The sequence below is a fragment of the Callithrix jacchus genome, chromosome 15 (genome assembly GCF_049354715.1).
Source record: "Callithrix jacchus isolate 240 chromosome 15, calJac240_pri, whole genome shotgun sequence".
Classification (NCBI taxonomy): Eukaryota; Metazoa; Chordata; class Mammalia; order Primates; family Cebidae; genus Callithrix; species Callithrix jacchus.
In genome coordinates, this window is record NC_133516.1 from 103727436 (window position 1) to 103749169 (window position 21734).

Genomic DNA, 21734 nt, shown 5'->3' on the forward strand with positions numbered 1-21734 from the left:
GTTCCCACTTGGTTTGTGGCATAATATAAATTCTCAGACATCTCCAGATGTAGCACAATTCTCAGACGTCTCTAGAGTGCTATATAGGTTTTCAGTGAGTTCATATCCATGTAACACCCTTGTAGCGTTGTTGACTGGGACTAGCATTTCAGTCTTCTGGCTCTAACTGTGCTCTTGCCCTGATACCATTCCAAAGCTTAGTCTTTGTGGAAGGAATAAATTTAGGGCTTTATTCTCACTGAGCCTGCCAACCTGCTTGGTTATAGCAGGAGAAGAAAGGAAAAAGTTAAGAATGTGACTCTTGATATTTTTCTTTCTGCGTCCTAAAACAATAACTGAGGTCACATTATGTATGTGCTTGATTCCGTGGCATAGAGAAATTCTGTTAAGAGTATTTGTTACCAGATGTTTTATCAATTCGAGTCCCTGTTGGAAACTGAGCAGTTTCCAGGCACTTTTAACTTAAGACTGCCATCTGGTGGTGGTGCATAGAGAATTATCTGGCTTTTATTCTAGCCTGTAGCTAGAATATAACATATGTGAAAGTTCCTAAGTGGAAAGTGGTAATCAGAGGCACTACTGTAGTGGTAGTTTTTGTGTTTCCGCCTCTCCAGGGTAAAAAACTTACCTGTTTTTAAACACAGAAGCATCACATTTTTTGTTTAATCCTAAAACTCATATCTTAGGTTTTTAAAGTTGTAGGTCATGACCCATTAGTGGATTCTGAATTCACTCTAATGGTTGAAACACCTTCTAAGTTATAGCTCAGAGATTCATATCTTTAATCTGTGTTTTTCAAACTATGGATTATTTTGTTAATTGTGAAGTTAGTGGGTTGCAGCCAACATTTTAAAAATGGAATAGAAATTAAGAAAATATGGTTCTCTTGGAGCAACGTTAATTAAAACTTGTATATATGTGTGTGTGTTTGTGTGTGTGTATTTGCGTGTATGTAAATGTCGTGGGTCACAATTTAATTGTATTTCTTTGGAGTCAAGCATTTGAAAGCCACTAATTATTGTCATAGCCCCATCTACTGGTACGTAAGGATATTGCCACTGAAGGATTTTAGGAAGGTAGCCTATGGTTATTTTCATGCTCCAGGCCTTTTTATGGTCTTTTCTTTTGCAATTTGAAAAGTAACTATATGTTTATCTGAATAATCATATTTGTCATTAACATGTATCTAGATTCTTTCTGATCAATATCAGACGCAGGATGTATTGGAGAAATCTGATCATCGGATATCTGCAGCAAAAGAGCTGTTTCCTCGTAGGTGCACAGGTATTCAATTCAAACAAAAGCTTCTCTTCCTTATTAAATTATAGCCGCAACTGACTATTTGGAAAAACTTAAAATGCCTTTCGTAGACATCATATTTATATCACAAGTATTGTAGGGTGGATTTACAAGGGTTGCTAGGGTTACAGTTATTATAATCTCTTTCCGAAAGAATATCAACTACTTGTATTTCAAATAATTCAGCTAAGGAAAAGTAAACTGTTTTAATCAACTAAAATATCTTGTGTAAAGTACAGGGTTTTGTAATTTTAAAACGACTTGAGTAAAGCTTAGTTTGAAACCTGAAGCAGCTTCAGTCTCGGAGGAACGTTGCCCCTTGTCAGATACACGCATCATTTACTTTAATGTGTGTATAGCTCATTTTTTATCTTCTAGAAACAGCCTTAGTTTTTCATTTAATGCTTGAATTCTGGCTTGGCAATTTATTAATGTTACTCTGGGCTAGTTATTTAAAGTCTGTGAGTTTCAGTTTACTGCTCTGTAAAATAATATTCGTACTTACAGGGTTTTGTGAGGGTAGAATGAGTTAATAGATGTCAGTACATTTAGAACAGTGCCTGGCATGTAGTAAGCACTACATTAATGTGAGCTGCTGTTTAAGATTTTCATATGATGATCAAGTATGGGGCAGTATATAGAGTATATGCAGAATAGAGCTTGTGAAGTCAATTTAGTTAAATGAAACAAATCATCAGAACTTCTTTTCCTTTTGTAGGGTTTCCAAATATAACAGTGGCTCCTGATTCCTCTCAGAGTCCCACTGTGGTAAATCAAGACCCTATCACTCAGTCTATCTTTAATGAGCCTGTCAGAGAACCTCAGGTAATGTGCTCTACTCACAGCCATAGCTCTCATGCTGAAAGGAAGTTTAAATTGATACAGCCTTGTGGTAAACATTTTAAAAGTTTAAATATCAACAAATGCTACTTGTGGTGGCTAGATTTGCTTTTACTTAAGTGTATTGCACTTTCTGTGGAAATGTTTGTACTGGACAAGACTGGATGATAATAGCTAAAATTTATTGAGTGCTTAGTACGTGTATATTCTGTTATTATCCCCATTTGGCAGATGAGGAAACTGAGGCTGAGAAAAATTAAGTGACTTGGCCAAGATCACATAGTTTGCATCAAAGATGGGATTCAAATCTAGGCTATGTGGCTCTGCAAGACTGCCACCATCGATCATTGTGGAAATAGCAGGGAGCCTTTCCACTTGGAGTCAGGTGATCCCAGGGAGTTGCAAGATCTAGTACCGAGAGCCAGCTAGGCCGTAGAGACCCCCACCCAGGCGGCGCAGAAGGAACTGAGAGGCAGACGCTAAGATAGAACAGCAAAGTGGGACTAACCGAGGGGCCAGCAGCCTTCCGAGCCGAGAGCCTCAGGGGCTGACTGTATTCTAGGCTGACGGCCTCGAGTAGACTCTGACCCACACAGTTATTCTCTCTGCATAGGCGACTATTATTAGCAAACAGATGTTCGGTATTTTCTCATAACACAAAATATGCCAAGTAGGCAGCTGGTGCCTCTTCCCACTGAACACATACAAACTAAAAAGTATTCTCCATGAGGGAGCCACGGGGGCACGGTCAGATATCTTGAAGAATTGTTTTAACCTGTGTATGATATTGATACATTGTCCTGCCACTTTGGAATGCCCCAAGTAGTTTTCTTGGGGGGACAGGGCGGTGGGAGGGTGATGCTAGGTTTCCTTGCCATCGTTCTTCCTAGCAAATAATATATTTTACCATGCACTCAGCATTTCTCAATATTCACAAACTTAACGTTTCTCAGTATCGATATTCATAAACTTAACATTTCTCAACAGGCCGAATCATAAAAGATATATTAATTGTTTCATACTTCTAAAGGCAGTTAAGTAAAATGTTACACATATTTTAAATAGCCATATCCATTGGCCATATTTATTTCAGTCCTTCTTTAAGCACTTTTTCGGTTATTTGGAGCCTGGAAACAAGTAACAGTGTATCCCAGAAACATGAAATAAAGCAGTCAGATTTTATTGTGTTGAAGAGTCTGTTCTCACACTTGAGCCTATAACCGTTAATACAGCAGTAGAATTTCAAATTAATGTTACTGATACAACTAATTTACCTACCTGGTTTAAGTTCTTTCTCAGTTTACAGCTGATAGCAGATGAAAAACAGTGATGGGAGTCTCTCAAAGCAGAGGTAGCAGAGAAGAATGTCAGTGAGGGAGGAGAGAGAAGACACCTTAATAGATAAGCAGAGGACACTATACATCAGAAAGGAAATTGGTGTTGCTATAGATAATCTTGAGTCACCAAGAAAAGATGAAATTGTTACTGTATTACTTAAGTTCTCTGGGTCCTAATTTCTTCATCCGTATAGGAATTAGTGAGACTGAACCTACTCACTTATTCCTCATGTAATATTTCAGGTCATGCACTAGATGCTAGGATACATGGATGATTAAGGCATGTCTCTGTCATCGGGTTGGGGAAGTAGCAGGATTTGAGGTGAGAGAGAGAAGCTGGACCTAGGTCCTGAAGGGCTAAGGACTGGAAAGTAAAAGTAGAGTCACTGAAGGATTTTAAAGAGTGAAGTCATGATGAGATCCAGTATAGTGTGGAAGATGGATTGGGAAGGGACAAGACTGGAGAGAGGGTCTGGTTTGAAGACTTGGTGGGCGTCTTAGTGAGAAGTGGGGAGGGCCTGACCCAAAGCAGTGCTAGTGGGGAAAGAAATAGAGGAGAGTAGGGATAGACGTGAGAGTGGTTAAAATGAGGTACAGTTGGCAGGATTGGGTGACCTATAGGACAGGACAGGGGAGAAAGAAGGATAACTCCTCATTTGCTGGCTTGAGCGTCTGAGTAGATGGTGACACTGTTCATTGTCTTAGGGAATATTGGCAGGAGCAAAGTATCTGGAAGAACGGTGGGAGGGGTTAGGAAGCTGTTCAGTTTGGACCTATGGAGGAGGGATATCTTGTTTTTTGAGACAGGGTCTTGCTATGTCACTGAGGCTGGAATGCAGTGGCACACTCATGACTCACTGCAGCCTCCACCTCCTGGGCTCAAGCAATCCTCCTGCCTCAGCCTCCTGAGTAGCTGATACTACAGGTACACACCACCATGCCTGCCTAATTTTTGTACTTGTGGTAGAGACGGGGTTTTGCCATGTTGCCCAAGTTGATGTCAAACTCCTGGGCTCAGGCGATCCTCCTGCCTCTTAAAATGCTAAGATTATAGGAATGAGCTACTGTGCCTGGCCAGAATAGGGGTATCTTATAGGCCAGTTGCATATGAATGTCTAGGGTTAGGACAGATCTGGGTGTGAGGATAGACCTTTGGAAATTAATAGCATTTCATTTGTAGTTACAGCTTTGGAATTAGATATAACCACTCAAAGTGGATCAGATGAGGGGAGAAAAGGTTAATATAGGCCTTGTGGTAAACATTTTAAAAGTTTAAATATCAACAAATGCTAGTTGTGGTTGCTAGATTTCCTCTTTCTTAAGTGTATTGCACTTTCTACGTGTAACGTTTGTACCAAACAAGATAAGACTGGATAATAATAGGTAAAATTTATCAAGAGCTTACCTAGCAGGTGTGATAGAAGGAAAGGGTAGAAACATAAGATCAGTAAAGGCGATTGGGAAGGAATGACCAGAAGAGTAGGAGAAAATCTAAGAAAATACAGTATTATGGGAGTTAAAGGAAATGTGTATCAAGTGGATTTTTTTTTTTTTTTTTTTTGAGACAGGGTTGCCCATTCTGTTGCCCAGGCTGGATTGCAGTGGCACAATCACAGCTCACTGCAACCTCGACCTTCCTGGGCACAGGTTGTCCTTTCTCCTCAGCCTCCTGAGTAGCTGAGACTATAGGTGTGGGCTATCTCACTTGACTAATTTTTGTATTTTTTTATAGAGACATGGTTTTGCCATGTTGTTCAGGCTGGTCTTCAACTCCTGGGCTCAAGTGATCCATCCACTTTAGCCTCCCAAAGTGCTAGAATTACATGCATGAGCCACCACACCTGGCCAAGTAGATTTTAAAGGAAAGAAATGAGTGGTCAGAAAAGTAAGGGAAGGCAAAGACAGACATACCCATTTGATTTAGGAGTAAGTGTGTTGAGGTTGACCTTGTAGAGAGCAGTTTGAGCAGAGCAGTAGGGCAGAAGCAGAGTTGCAGGGCATAGGAGATGAGTGAGGAGGGCGGAACAACTCCTTTAAGAAGTTTGGTGGTGGTAGAAGGAAGATATATGTAGTTTAAGATAAGTATAGGGTCAGGGTAAGAGGGGAGAGGCTTGCTCACGTTTAGATGTTGGTCAGCTGAAGCCATTACAGAGAGAGAAAGGTTGAAAATGTGGTAGAGAGATAGGATAATTGATAGGAGCGGAAGGATATGAGAGGATTTGTGTTCTAGATCATGTGGGGGGCTTAGGAGAAGGGGCCTCTTTTCTGTTATGACAGGAAAAAGAGAAAGTATGAGTGTATATATACTCAACTTGTGCTGTTTTTATTGTTTTGTTGAGACAGGCTCTTAATGACGTAGATGGTGAAGAAGAGGGAACTGTGAATAGCCAGTCAGGAGAAAGTGAGGATGAGAATGAGTTGGATAACTCCCTGAACTCTCAGTCTAACACAAATACAAACAGGTATGTGTATATGGCAGGAATATTTATGACTCCCAGCTTTTTTCCATGGCCGTTTCAGTGTTTGTTGATTGCATCATTTTTTAGTAAATGGGAGTTTACTTTTGTTTAAAAATTGTTTATTTTGATATTTCAAAATAATTTGCAGGGATATTATAAAAAGCTCTTATATACTCTTTACTGAGATTCATCAATTATCAACATTTTCCACGTTTGTTTTATCATTTTATCTCCTTTTCTGAGATGCATGCACATGTGCACCCATCACCTGAATCACACGCATTGTACCTAACACGGAGGTTTTTCATCCCCCTCTGTCTCCTGCCCGTCTCCTTCTGAGTCTCCAGAGTCTGCTCTATCACTCCTTACGCCTTTGCATCCCCATGGCATAGCTCCTTAGAAAGTGAGAACATGCAGTATTTGGTTTTCCGTTCCTGAGTTCCTTCACTTAGCATAATGGTCTCCAACTCCATCCACGTTGCTGCAAAAGACATGATTTTTTGTGTGGGTGTGCGTCTGGCTGAGTAGTATTCCATGGTGTACCTACAGCACGTTTTCTTTATCCACTCGTTGGCTGACGGGCACCTAGGTTCCGTATCTTTGCAGTTGACACACATTGTTAAAGAACCATTTGGAAGTAAGCTGCATACTTCATGTTTCTTTATCCCTAAATACTTCAGTGTGTGGTTCCTAAGAAAAAGAGCATTCATTGAGATACAATCAGTACAGTGACCACAATCAGGAAGTTACATTGATTTAATGCTCTTATCTAATCTATAGACCTTATTTAGATTTCTCCAGTTGTCCCAATAATGTTATTTATGTTCTTTTGAATGATCGAAGAAACAATCATAATCACTTACTGTATTTAGTTTTCATGTCTTTCATTAAAAAAAATCTGGAATCTCCTAAAATATAATCTTAGTGTTTCATTGCTTTTTATGACATTTTTATGGTTTTGAAGGGCAGGGCAGTTATTTTGCAGAATTGTCTCTAACTTGACTTTGTCTTATAATTTCTTCATTATTAGACTCAGCTTACTTATACATTTTGGGCAGGAATACCCCTGAAGTGCTGCTAAGTCATCAGTGCATCATGTCAAGAGGCAGTGATACCTTGGTTTCATGATTGGTGCTGTTAACTGTCATTGTTTGGTTACAGTGATGTCTGCATGTTCCTTCAATGGATTATACTCTGTTTCATCTTTTATTTATTTTGATGTTCACTTGTCACATATTTGGGAGCTTCTTCAAGTAATTCGTGTGTCCTTTTAACATATCTTCTTTCTTTTTTTGAGACAGAGTTTCGCTCTTGTTACCCAGGCTGGAGTGCAATGGCGCGATCTCGGCTCACCGCAACCTCCGCCTCCTGGGTTCAGGCAATTCTCCTGCCTCAGCCTCCTGAGTAGCTGGGATTACAGGCACGCGCCACCATGCCCAGCTAATATTTTGTATCTTAAGTAGAGTCGGGGTTTCACCATTTCGACCAGGATGGTCTCGATCTCTTGACCTCGTGATCCGCCCGCCTCGGCCTCCCGAAGTGCTGGGATTACAGGCGTGAGCCGCCCGCCCGGCCCACATATCTTCTTTAACATTTGATTTCTGGCACAACATAGCTCTTATACTTTCTCTTCCCTTTCCCTGGAATCAACCATTTCTTCAAGAATCCTTGGTTCATTTTATTAAAGGAGGGTGTTTAGAAATCAAGATCTAAGTATTAGGTCTGCTTATTGACCCTGACATAATGGTTTTTAGGCCAACAGATACATATATGTGCAATCGTACATATATACCTGTAGTCACATGTATATGACCATGTCTATAGTAGTATCTAGTTTTCTGTCTATATAGCTATAAACCATGAATTTACACTGATGGCTCCAAGTCCAGTTTAACACTCCTGGTTTTATCTTGGTCCTCTTTTATTCCATGTTTGAATCGCTCTTCTTTAACACTGAGCAGCATGTCTCCAAGCATTATGCAAGTGTATTGATTCCTATTCGATCCTGCAATACATAGAAAGTGGTGTTGGAATTGCTGCACCCATACTACTGCAAAAATAAACCTGCTAAGTAGAGCTCAAGATTGTTAGCAGATTTTTAAAAGGTTATTGTGTTCGTTTGAAATATAATTAGGTTCATTTGTTTCTATTTGTATTCAGTTTTAGGTTTTTACCTCTCTGCTGGACAAAATTGTATAAAAAGATGTTTTCAGGGTAGTGTCATCGTCCCCTATCCCTTGTAACTAGTTCCCATCTGCCCTTACTCTTGTGGGTAACCAGTTTCCTTAGTTTTAAAATTTATTCTTTCTGTGTTTCTTTTTATAAATGTAAGCAGATATATATATCCTTATTTTCTCTTCTTTCTTATGTGAAAGATGACATGGTATATTTGCTTTTATTTTACTTTATTTTAATTGACAATAAATATGCATATTCATGGGGTACATAGATGTTTTGATACATGTAATGTTTAGTGATCAGATTGGGATAATTCACATATCCATCTATATTTGCTTTTACCCCTTAATAATATATCCTAGAAATCTCCCCATGGCTGTTTATAAGTTTACAGAGGTAATTTTTCCCTTCATTTTTATAACAAAATGAAATAGTACATAGTACTAAATTGTGTGAATGTGCCATAGTTTATTTGACCATTCTCATATGTATATGGTCATTTTGGTTATTTTCAGTTTTTTATTTTATTGTTTATTTTTTGAGGTGGAGTCTCATATTGCCCAGGCTGTAGTGCAGTGGTGCCATCTCAGTTCACTGCAACCTCTGCCTCCCGGGTTCAGGTGATCTCCTGTATCAGCCTCCCAAGTAACTGGGATTACAGGTGTGCGTCCACCAGGCCTGGCTGATTTTGTATTTTTAGTAGAGACAGGCTTTCACCATGTTGGCCAGGCTGGGCTCGAACTCCTGACCTTAGGTGATCTACCCACCTTGGCCTCCCAAAGTGTTGGGATTACAGGTGTGAGCCACCAAGTCTGACCATTTTCAGTATTTTATAATTACCAAAATACTGCAGTGAATAACCTTGTATATATGTATAATAATAAAAATATGTATATGTATAATAATACATATGTACAACATATACATTATACAATTACATAATATATATGTAAGGAGGTCTTTATTTAGGATAAATTGTTAGAAGTGGGATTTTGAGGTAAAGGGTAAATGCTGTGTTGATTCTGCTTTATGAAGGTTATAATATTTTGTATTCTCCCTGGCAAAATAATGAGTGGCCCGCAGAGGTTTTGGTTTTTGCTAATAATATCATAGGTGTGAGCTGGGCATGGTGGCTTGTGCCCGTAATACCAACTACTAGCTTGGAGGATCACTTGAGCCCAGAAGTTTGAGTCAAGCCTGGGCAACATAGTGACAGTCTGTCTCCAACTTCAAAAAAAAAACACTTAAAAATAATTTCATAGGTGAGAGAGGGTATCTTAGCATAGTTTCACTGTTTTTTTTAACTTTTTCTTTTCAGTTAAATTGAAAATATTTGCATGTTAAGGGATATTACAATTGTCTGTTCATGTCTTTTGCTCACCTTTCTTTTAAGGTTTTGGTATTGTTTTTCTTACTTTGTAAAACTCTCTACATATTAAGGATATTAGTCTTTTACCTATATAATATGTTACAAATATTTTTCCCAGTATTTTTTGAATTTCTGATGGCATTTTTTTAACCGAGCAAAATATAGTTTGAATTTATTATTATCTTTTTGCATGTAGATCTTGATTTATATTCTGAAATTTTCTAAAATCCAGGTTATAGAGTAACTCACTCATGTTTTCCAGTACTTGTGTAGTTTCATTTTTTCACATTTAGTCCTCTAAGCCATTTAGAGTTTATTTTGGCATGTAGTATGAGATACGAATCCAATTTTTGTGTTTTTATAGATGGCTATCCAGTTGTCCCAGCATCATTTATTAAAGTCTACCCTTGTCCCACTGACTTGAGATTGCTCTGTTTGTCACATGCTAAATTTCCTTATGTACTTGGATGTGTTTCTGGATTTTCTATTCTGGTCTGCATGCTTTGTTCTGTAGTCATGCTCTATACCATATTCTGACAAGAGAGCGTTTATAGTGTTTTCATAGACTCCCTCATAGCTCTTTACATTCATAGTTTACTTAGTGATTTTTAAATGTTTATTTTTCCATATAAATTTGTTTAACATCACAAAAAAACTTACTGGTATTTTTCTTAGGATATGTTTTATTGTTATTGTTTACATTTTTAAGTTCCAGGGTACATGTGCAGAACGTGCAGGTTTGTTACATAGGTAAATGTGTGCCATAGTGGTTTGCATGATGGTTGCTGTCAACCCATCACCTAGGTTTTAAGCCCAGCATGCATTAGCTGTTTTTCTTAATGCTCTCCCTCCTCAACCCCACCCCAAAACAGAGCCCTGTGTGTCCATGTGTTCTCACTGTTTAGCTCCCACTTATAAGTGGGAACATGTGGTGTTTGATTTTCTGTTCATGTGTTACTTTGCTGAGGATAATGGCTTCCAGCTCATCCATGTCCTTGAATAGTATTCCATGTTTTTTTTTTTTTTTTGAGATGGAGTCTTTCTCTGTAGCTTGATCTGAGCTCACTGCAGCCTCTGCTTCCCAAGTTCAAGCGATTTTCCTGCCTCAGCCTCCTGAGTAGGTAGGACCACAGGTGCATGTCAACACACCCAGCTAATTGTTTGTATTTTTAGTAGAGACAGGGTTTCACCGTTTTGGCCAGGATGGTCTCGATCTCTTGAGCTCAGGACCCGCCCACCTCGGCCTCCCACAGTGCTGGGATTACAGGCATAAACCACCGTGCCCGGCCAGTATTCCATGTTTTATTATTAAATTAACTAGAGTGAACCAGCATCTTTGTGATGTTGGATTTTACTGTCCAAGAGCATAGTATATTTTTGTTAAAAATCTACTTTTCTGTTTTTCAGGAGTGTCTTAACATTTCTCTCATATAGATTTTGCTTATTTCTTATTGAGTTTATTCCTAAGTATTTTGGAGCTTTTGCTGTTCTTTTAAATGGAATTTTGTCTTCCATTATACCTCCTGTTTTTATGAAGGCTGCTGGTTTCCCTCTGTTATCTCAGTATTCTGTTACTTTATTGAATCTTGGTTGAATTAGTTTTAGCACTGATTTTCTAAGGGTTTCTAAGTTGACTGTCATGTCTTCTGCAAATAGACATTGTTTTCCTTGTTTCCTAAGTCTTACAGCTCTAATCGGTTTCTTTTGTATATTTTATTAGTTATAGGGCAGTGTTCAATAGTGAATAGTGGGGGTCCTTGCTTTGCTTTTGATTGCATGAAAATGCTTCTGTTTCCGCTTAAGTAAGGTACTGGCTTTAGTATTGAGGTCTTTTTTTTTCCTTTCTTTCTTTACATTTTTAAAATTATTGTTATTTTTAGTCTTTTTTGAGACAGGGTGTCACTCTGTTACCCCAGCCCGAGTGCAGTGGCGTGATCACAGCTCAGGTGATCCTCCCACCTCAGCCTCCCTCAGTCTGTGGTAGCTGGGACTACAGGCGTGCAGCCACCATACCCAGATACATATTTGTTTCAAATAATGCTAAGGAAATACTAATCAACTCATGTTTTCTTGAGTGTTTTTTAATCAGTAATGAGTGTTAATTTTGTTAGACTTTTTCAATATCTATAGAGATAATCATGAGTTTTCTGCTTATGTCTCTTAATATGGTACATTATATTATGGATTTCCTAATATTGCACCATTCTTGCATTTTTGCAATAAATTCTATTTGACCATAATGTGTTATTTTCATTAATGGAGTATTGGAGGTTGTTACTATTTTCTTTAGTATGCTTGTGTTAAAATTCAAAAATTATATTGTCTGTAGTTTGTATCTGTAGCCTTTATCAAGTTGAGGTAACAATGTGATACTTGATTTCATAAGAACCATCTGGAAGATTTCTCTAACTTTTTAAGTCCTGGAACAATTTATATAGCCCTGAGACTATCTGTTTTTTGAGGCTGATAGCTTTCCTCCTCTGAAACTATTTGCTCATGGTACTTTTTTGGTGGGGAAGTGCCATAATAACTTTATTTAAGTTCTATTTAAGCTGCTATTTCTTTTCAAGCCAGTTTTTGTAAGTTATATTTTCTTAGGAAAATTTCCTTTTCATCTAGGTTAATCAGCATATTTCCATAGAGGTATGCCAATAATCTCTATACTTCTAAAAAAAAAGTTGTTTCGGGGCCGGGCGTGGTGGCTCACGCCTATAATCCCAGCACTTTGGGAGGCCGAGGCGGGTGGATCACGAGGTCAAGAGATCGAGACCATCCTGGTCAACATGGTGAAACCCCGTCTCTATTAAAAATATAAAAAATTAGCTGGGCATGGTGGCACGTGCCTGTAATCCCAGCTACTCGGGAGGCTGAGGCAGGAGAATTGCCTGAACCCAGGAGGCGGAGGTTGTGGTGAGCCGAGATCGCGCCATTGCACTCCAGCCTGGGTAACAAGAGCGAAACTCCGTCTCAAAAAAAAAATGTAGTTTCAGTGCTGACTTGCTCTCAGTCATTTATTTTGGTTTGCTGTCATTCTTAAAATTAGGTTTTTAGCAGTTTGCCTATTTTATGAATTTTTCAAAGAACTAAGATTTTTGATTTATTAGAGGTCCAGTTTTCTGATTTCTTCCTCATCAATTTTTGCTTTTATCTTTATTTTCTTTCCTGTGCTTTTTTTTACTTTGTTTTTCTAGTGAACCTAACTGAGAATTTAAAACATTCATTTTCATTATTTTATTTTTAATTGATAAGCATATTTAGGGCTCTGAATTCTGCTCTAGTCACTACTGTAAATGTGTGCCATACATTCTGGTATGTAGTGTTTTGTTACTGTAGGAATGAAGTAATTTCAGTTTATATTTTCATGTTTACTTAAGGGTTGTCTAATAGAAGATTTTAAAAAGGTTTTCCAGAGCCTCTTTGTTTTTCTAGTTTTATGACATTATGTTCAGAGTGTGATTTGTAATATTTCTACTAGTGGAACTTAATGATGTTTTCTTTTTACAAATTTCTACAAATGTTTCATGTGTGTGCCTGAGAAAAAGTATATACTCTACCAAGGTATAAAGTTCTAAATGTATATCCATAGATCTGCCTCATCGAGTATGTTGTTTACTGCTTTGGTATCCTTATTTTCGCCACTCTTTTCTACTGAGAATGGTGTCAAAGTCTCCCACTACTAGTTTCTATTTCTCTTTGTATTTTATGTCTAAGTATATTTAATTGTTTAGAGTTAAATACTTCTTTCTTATAAAAGTCATGATTGTGTTTTTTGGAATGTGTTACATCTTCTTTGTGATTTATAACTTTTACCGTTATAAAGTATGCTTTGTCACATTGAATACCTTTTGATTTCATTTCTACTTCCTCTGGTACCAGGAATGAAACCTCTGCTTTCTTCTTGTCTCCAATTTCCTGGCTTATCTTTGCTTTTTACATTTAGCTTTCTGTATTTTAGATCTTTAATATATTTAGCCTTTTGAAATTATTTTGTATCAAGTATGTCTCTTGTATTCAATGCAGAGTTTAGTCTTGCCTTGTTAGACAATATGAAAATATTCTTCTTTTAATTGAAGTAAGCTTATAACACTTATTGATATGTTTAATGTTAACTTTGTCACATTATTTTATAGTACTGTTTACTGTATTATCATTACATGTTCTTTTCTTTTTTTTTTTTTTTTTAATTTTTTATTGGATTTTAGGTTTTGGGGTACATGAGCAGAGCATGCAAGACAGTTGCGTAGGAACACACATGGCAGTGTGCTTTTCTTTCCTTCTCCCCTTCACCCACATTTGGCATTTCTCCCCAGGCTATCCCTCCCCACCTCCCCCTCCCACTGGCCCTCCCCTTTTCCCCCCAATAGACCCCACTGTTTAGTATTCCCCTTTCTGTGTCCATGTGTTCTCATTTTTCATCACCCGCCTATGAGTGAGAATATGCGGTGTTTCATTTTCTGTTCTTGTGTCAGTTTGCTGAGGATGACGTTCTCCAGATTCATCCATGTCCCTACAAACGACACAAACTCATCATTTCTGATTGCTGCATAATATTCCATGGTGTATATGTGCCACATTTTTCCAATCCAGTCTTATCAATGGGCATTTTGGTTGATTCCAGGTCTTTGCAATTGTAAACAGTGCTGCAATGAACATTCGTGTACATGTGTCCTTATAGTAGAACGATTTATAGTCTTTTGGATATATACCCAGTAATGGGATTGCTGGGTCAAATGGAATTTCTATTTCTAAGGCCTTGAGGAATCGCCACACTGTCTTCCACAATGGTTGAACTAATTTACACTCCCACCAACAGTGTAAAAGTGTTCCTTTTTCTCCACATCCTCTCCAGCATCTGTTGTCTCCAGATTTTTTAATGATCGGCATTCTAACTGGCGTGAGATGGTATCTCAATGTGGTTTTGATTTGCATCTCTCTGATGACCAGTGACGATGAGCATTTTTTCATATGATTGTTGGCCTCATATATGTCTTCTTTCGTAAAGTGTCTGTTCATATCCTTTGCCCACTTTTGAATGGGCTTGTTTGTTTTTTTCCTGTAAATCCGTTTGAGTTCCTTGTAAATTCTAGATATCAGCCCTTTGTTTGATGGGTAAACTGCAAAAATTTTTTCCCATTCTGTTGGTTGCCGATCCACTCTAGTGACTGTTTCTTTTGCCGTGCAGAAGCTGTGGAGTTTCATTAGGTCCCATTTGTCTATTTTGGCTTTTGTTGCCAATGCTTTTGGTGTTTTGTTCATGAAGTCCTTGCCTACTCCTATGTCCTGGATAGTTTTGCCTAGATTTCCTTCTAGGGTTTTTATCGTGCCAAGTCTTATGTTTAAGTCTTTAATCCATCTGGAGTTAATTTTAGTGTAAGGTGTCAGGAAGGGGTCCAGTTTCTGCTTTCTGCACATGGCTAGCCAGTTTTCCCAAAACCATTTTTTAAACAGGGAATCCTTTCCCCCTTGCTTGTTTTTGTCAGGTTTATCAAAGATTGTATAGTTGTAGATATGTTGTGTTGCCTCCAGTGCCTCTGTTTTGTTCCATTGGTCTATATCTCTGTTTTGGTACCAGTACCATGCTGTTTTGATTACTGTAGCCTTGTAGTATAGTTTGAAATCCGGTAGTGTGATGCCCCCCGCTGTGTTCTTTTTGCTTAGAATTGACTTGGCTATGCGGGCTCTCTTTTGGTTCCATATGAAGTTCATGGTGGTTTTTTCCAGTTCTGTGAAGAAAGTCAATGGTAGCTTGATGGGGGTAGCGTTGATTCTGTAAATTACTTTGGGCAGTATAGCCATTTTCATGATGTTAATTCTTCCTAACCATGAACATGGAATGTTTCTCCATCTGTTTGTGTCCTCTCTGATTTTGTTGAGCAGCGGTTTGTAGTTCTCCTTGAAGAGGTCCCTTATGTTCCTTGTGAGTTGTATTCCAAGGTATTTTATTCTTTTTGTAGCAATTGTGAATGGCAGTTCGCTCTCGATTTGGCTTTCTTTAAGTCTGTTATTGGTGTAGACGAATGCTTGTGATTTTTGCACATTGATTTTATATCCTGAGACTTTGCTGAAGTTGCTTTTCAGTTTCAGGAGTTTTTGGGCTGAGGTGATGGGGTCTTCTAGGTATACTATCATGTCGTCTGCAAATAGAGACAATTTGGCTTCCTCCTTTCCTGTTTGAATACCCTTTACTTCTTTTTCTTGCCTGATTGCTCTGGCTAGAACTTCCAGAACTATATTGAATAGGAGTGGTGAAAGAGGGCATCCTTGTCTAGTGCCAGATTTCAAAGGGAATGCTTCCAGTTTTTGCCCATTCAGTATGATATTGGCTGTTGGTTTGTCATAAATAGCTTTTATTACTTTGAGATATGTTCCATCGATACCGAGTTTATTGAGGGTTTTTAGCATAAAGGGCTGTTGAATTTTGTCAAATGCCTTCTCTGCGTCAATTGAGATAATCAAGTGGTTTTTGTTTTTGGTTCTGTTTATGTGGTGAATTACGTTGATAGACTTGCATATGTTGAACCAGCCTTGCATCCCCGGGATGAATCCTACTTGATCATGGTGAATAAGTTTTTTGATTTGCTGTTGCTTTCGGCTTGCCAATATTTTATTGAAGATTTTTGCATCTATGTTCATCATGGATATTGGCCTGAAGTTTTCTTTTCTTGTTGGGTCTCTGCCGGGTTTTGGTATCAGAATGATGTTGGTCTCATAAAATGATTTGGGAAGTATTCCCTCTTTTTGGATTGTTTGAAATAGTTTTAGAAGGAATGGTACCAGCTCCTCTTTGTGTGTCTGGTAGAATTCGGCTGTGAACCCGTCTGGACCTGGGCTTTTTTTGTGTGGTAGGCTCTTAATTGCTGCCTCGACTTCTGACCTTGTTATTGGTCTATTCATAGTTTCAGCTTCCTCCTGGTTTAGGCTTGGGAGGACGCAGGAGTCCAGGAATTTATCCATTTCTTCCATGTTTACTAGTTTATGCGCATAGAGTTGTTTGTAATATTCTCTGATGATGGTTTGAATTTCTGTGGAATCTGTGGTGATTTCCCCTTTATCATTTTTTATTGCATCTATTTGGTTGTTCTCTCTTTTCTTTTTAATCAATCTGGCTAGTGGTCTGTCTATTTTGTTGATCTTTTCAAAAAACCAGCTCTTGGGTTTATTGATTTTTTGAAGGGTTTTTCGTGTCTCAATCTCCTTCAGTTCAGCTCTGATCTTAGTTATTTCTTGTCTTCTGCTGGGTTTTGAGTTTTTTTGATCTTGCTCCTCTAGCTCTTTCAATTTTGACGATAGGGTGTCAATTTTGGATCTCTCCATTCTCCTCATATGGGCACTTATTGCTATATACTTTCCTCTAGAGACTGCTTTAAATGTGTCCCAGAGGTTCTGGCATGTTGTGTGTTCGTTCTCATTGGTTTCGAAGAACTTCTTTATTTCTGACTTCATTTCATTGTTTACCCAGTCAACATTCAAGAGCCAGTTGTTCAGTTTCCATGAAGCTGTGCGGTTCTGGGTCGGTTTCTGTATTCTGAGTTCTAACTTGATTGCACTATGGTCTGAGAGGCTGTTTGTTATGATTTCAGTTGTTTTGCATTTGTTGAGCAGTGCTTTACTTCCAATTATGTGGTCAATTTTTGAGTAGGTGTGATGTGGTGCTGAGAAGAATGTATATTCTGTGGATTTGGGGTGAAGAGTTCTGTAAATGTCTGTCAGATTTGCTTGCTCCAGGTCTGAGTTCAAGCCCTGGATATCCTTGTTGATTTTCTGTCTGGTTGATCTGTCTAATATTGACAGTGGAGTGTTAAAGTCTCCCACTATTATTGTGTGGGAGTCTAAGTCTCTTTGTAAGTCATTAAGAACTTGCCTTATGTATCTGGGTGCTCCTGCATTGGGTCCATATATGTTTAGGATCGTTAGCTCTTCTTGTTTTATTGATCCTTTTACCATTATGTAATGGCCGTCTTTGTCTCTTTTGATCTTTGTTGCTTTAAAGTCTATTTTATCAGAGATGAGAATTGCAACTCCTGCTTTTTTTTGCTCTCCATTTGCTTGGTAAATCTTCCTCCATCCCTTTATTTTGAGCCTTTGTGTATCCTTGCATGTGAGATGGGTTTCCTGGATACAGCACACTGATGGGTTTTGGATTTTTATCCAATTTGCCAGTCTGTGTCTTTTGATTGGTGCATTTAGTCCATTTACATTTAGGGTTAATATTGTTATGTGTGAATTTGATACTGCCATTTTGATTCTAAGTGGCTGTTTTGCCTGTTAGTTGCTGTAGATTTTTCATTATGTTGATGCTCTTTAGCATTCAGTGTGATTTTGGAATGGCTGGTACTGGTTGATCCTTTCTATGTGTAGTGCCTCTTTTAGGAGCTCTTGTAAAGCAGGCCTGGTGGTGACAAAATCTCTGAGTACTTGCTTGTTTGCAAAGGATTTTATTTTTCCTTCACTTCTGAAGCTCAGTTTGTCTGCATATGAAATTCTGGGTTGAAAGTTCTTTTCTTTAAGAATGTTGAATATTGGCCCCCATTCTCTTCTGGCTTATAGTGTTTCTGCCGAGAGATCTGCTGTGAGTCTGATGGGCTTCCCTTTGTGGGTAACTCGACCTTTCTCTCTGGCTGCCCTTAGTATTTTCTCCTTTATTTCAACCTTGTTGAATCTGACGATTATGTGCCTTGGGTTTGCTCTTCTTGCAGAATATCTTTGTGGTGTTCTCTGAATTTCCTGCATTTGAGTGTTGGCCTGTCTTGCTAGGTGGGGGAAGTTTTCCTGGATGATGTCCTGAAGAGTATTTTCCAGCTTGGATTCATTCTCTTCGTCCCCTTCTGGTACACCTATCAAACGTAGGTTAGGTCTTTTCACATAGTCCCACATTTCTTGGAGACTTTGTTCATTCCTTTTTGCGCTTTTTTCTCTAATCTTGGTTTCTCGTTTAATTTCATTGAGTGGGTCTTCGACTTCAGATATTCTTTCTTCTGCTTGATCAATTTGGCTATTGAAACTTGTGCATGCTTCGCGAAGTTCTCGAATTATGTTTTTCAGCTCCTTTAATTCATTCATATTCCTCTCTAAGTTATCCATTCTTGTTATCATTTTCTCATATCTTTTTTTAAGTTCCTTAGTTTCTTTGCATTGATTTAATACATGTTCTTTTAGCTCACAAAAGTTTCTCATTATCCACCTTCTGAAGTCTAATTCCGTCATTTCGTCACAGTCATTCTCTGTCCAGCTTTGTTCCCTTGCTGGTGAAGAGTTTTGGTCCTTTCTGGGAGGCGAGGTGTTCTGGTTTCAGGTGTTTTCCTCCTTTTTTCGCTGGTTTCTTCCCATCTTTGTGGGTTTATCTGCTTGTCGTCTGTGTAACCAACTGACTTTTCGATTGGGTCTCTGAGTGGACACCCAGATTGTTGATGATGAAGTATTTCTGTTACTTGGTTTTCCTTCTACCAGCCTAGCCCCTTCGCTGTACGACTGCTGAGGTCCACTCCAGGCCCTGCTTGTCTGGGGTGCACCTCTAGCAGCTGTGGCGCAGCGAGGGATGCTACCCGTTTCTTTTTCTGCTATCTTTGTCCCAGGATGATGCCTGCCAAATGTCAGTCTTTTGGATATAGAGGGGTCAGGGATCTGCTTGAGGAGACAGTCTGTTCTTTTTAGGAGCTCAATTTCTGAGCTGTGAGCTCTGTTGTTCATTCAGGGCTGTTAGGCTGCTATGTTTGATTCTGCTGCAACAGAGCTCATTAAAAAAACCCTTTTTTTCTCAAATGCTCTGTGTTGGGGGGTTCGGGCTTTATTTTTCGATGTCCTTTGAGGTGTCCTGCCCAGCTAGGAGGCAGACTAGCCACTGTTTGCCTGCTGAATCTCCGCCCTGCTGTTGAGTGATTCGCCCTGTTCCTGCAGGCTCTGCTGTGGTCTCCACCACGCCCTGCGGTGGAGTCTCTTTGTTGTAGCGTCTTGCCTCGGCAACGGCAGGCTGCGTCAGCAGTGGGCGTGTATCTCAGTAGGGACGGGTTGCCTCGGCAACGGCTGCTGCGTCAGCAGTGGGCGTGTATCTCAGTTGGGGCGGGTTGCCTCGGTAGTGGTTGACGCCCCTCCCCCACAGAGTGTCTCGGACAGTCTGCTCGGGATAGTTTGAAATCGCAGTTTTGTTCGTCCCACTGGGTATCCCGAACGCTCTGTCCCTGCAATCCCCTGGGCTGGCCTACTGTCCAAGTCTCGTTCAGTCTCAAGTCCAGCCCTCTCAAGTCTCAGGTTGCCGGTTCAACAGGGCACCTGGACAAGCGCGCCCTGTGGGGATTGCTGGGTAGGGCCGGCCGCCGCCACGCCCCAGCTGCCAGCTTTGCCAGGCAGACTTACTGCCTGGCGTCCCGTGTCTTTTTTATACTTGGGAGTTTCCCCATTCTGTGGGCAACAAAGATCAGTCTGGAAATGCAGCTCGGACTCACCTCTTTGCGGATTCAACGAGAGCTCCAATCCTGGGTTGTTCTCACAGTGCCATCTTGAGTCCTCCCCCTTTATCATTACATTTTCTATGTGATGTTTCTTTTCTGTTCTTTTCAAAAATTCCTTTTGGTATTTAGGAAGTGTGGAATTTGTTCTGGTGGTTACCTTTGTATATATACCTTTTATAGAGCCTTTCATCTTGTTTTCTTTTTTTACATGTCATTGTCATGTTAAAAAAAAACCAAAAAGATAAAACTTTTTTTTTTTAATAACATGACAATGACGTAAAAAAAGTTTAAACTTTTGTTTTTCTAAATGTCTATTGTCTGTAGAATAAGTGAGTTTTTCTATATTCCTATTCTTTCCATTATTTTCTCTGTATCCTTCTCCCCATTTTTAGTTGTATATTTTGCTTTGACGGAACGTGAAGTATTTGTATATACTGTGCTTCCATGTGATATCCCATTTTTGTTTTTGTGTTATAACTACTATTAAGTATATTAAATAGCTCACAAGTTTGGTGGCTCAAAACAACAGAACTTGATTACTTCCAAATTCTGGGGGCCAGAAATTTAAAAATCAGTTTCACTAGGCCAACGTCAAGGTATCAGTAGGGCCACACTCCCTCCGGAGGAGAAGCTGCTCTGGAAGAGAATTTGCTGCTTGCTTCTTCTGGCTTCTGAAACTGTGCCTGCGTCACTCCAATCTGCCTCTGTCTTAACATCACTGTCTCCTCTGTGTGGGGGCCAAAGATCTCCCTCTGCCTGTTTCTTATAACAATATACATGAAATAAGAAACATTTTTAAAAAAGGAGTATACATGATTGCATTTAGGGCCTACCCAAGATAAACTCCCATCTCAAGATTCTTAATTATGTCTGCAGAGGCTCCTCTCACCCCTTTTTTTTGCCATATAAGGTAATAGTGACAGGTTCTAGGGTTTAGTACATGGAACATCTTCAGGTGTTATTATTTAGCCTACTGGGGTCCTTCCAGTGGCCCCCAGAGATCCATCCCAATATCCTTCAGTTTTCAGCTTTACTTCAAGTTCAAAAATCTCATCTAAATCTTGTTAGGTCGAAAGTCCCAAATCTCATAATCTAAATCAGTTGTGGGAGAACTGGATATGATTCATCCTGGTGCAGAATTCTTCATTTGTGGTCTGAAACTAGAAAACAAGTTGTCAGCTTTCAAAATACCATGATAGGACAGACTTAGGATGAAAGTTATAGACATTACCATTTTACAAGAGAAAATCAAGGAAGAAAGGGATCAGCAGTTCCAAGCAACTTTGAAATTCAGCAGGGCAAATACTATTAGGTTTCAAGGCCTAGAAATAATGCTCTGTGACTTGAGTCTTTACCTTTCTGGATCCATGGCTCTGCTGTCTGTGCCTGTGGCTCTGGCTTTGGCCTCTGTGCCTATGGATCTGCAGCTCTGGCCACATGTTCTCACTTATTTGTGGGAGCTAAAAATGAAAACAATTGAACTTATGAAGATAGAGAGTAAAATGATGGTTATCAGAGGCTGAGAAAGGTCGTCTGTAGACTTTTTGGAGTCTGGCATCCTTCCTTCATTTCATCCTGCCTTCGTGTCTTTCAATTCAAGCCAGCAGTATTTCTGTTGGTATAACATTCTCAAAAGATTTTGTAGGTGTCTTGTATATGTCATGGTAAGCTACTCCATAGACAGACCCTTCCTGGATAATCCCATCTTTATTGTTAGCTTCTTCTGAGATCATTAGGAAGATCCAGTAATCACATGCCCTATCTCCTCAGAACTAGTAAAAGGTTATTCACCCATACTCTTGTCCTT

General features: G+C 39.2%; 1 protein-coding gene across 19 annotated transcripts in view; it reads left to right on the forward strand.

Annotated features, from left to right (window-relative positions):
* SPICE1 (spindle and centriole associated protein 1) overlaps positions 1-21734 on the forward strand; it is an 89117-nt gene that overhangs the window by 37206 nt on the left and 30177 nt on the right. For all 19 annotated transcript variants that reach the window (XR_013527754.1, XR_013527755.1, XM_078352350.1 and 16 more), the window contains 3 exons: positions 1191-1284; positions 2018-2124; positions 5820-5938. Coding sequence is in view for 17 of the 19 variants with exons in the window: in XM_078352350.1 (XP_078208476.1) it covers positions 1191-1284; positions 2018-2124; positions 5820-5938 (320 nt within the window). In the remaining 2 variants the exon portion in view is untranslated. The remainder of the gene's footprint in view (positions 1-1190; positions 1285-2017; positions 2125-5819; positions 5939-21734) is intronic.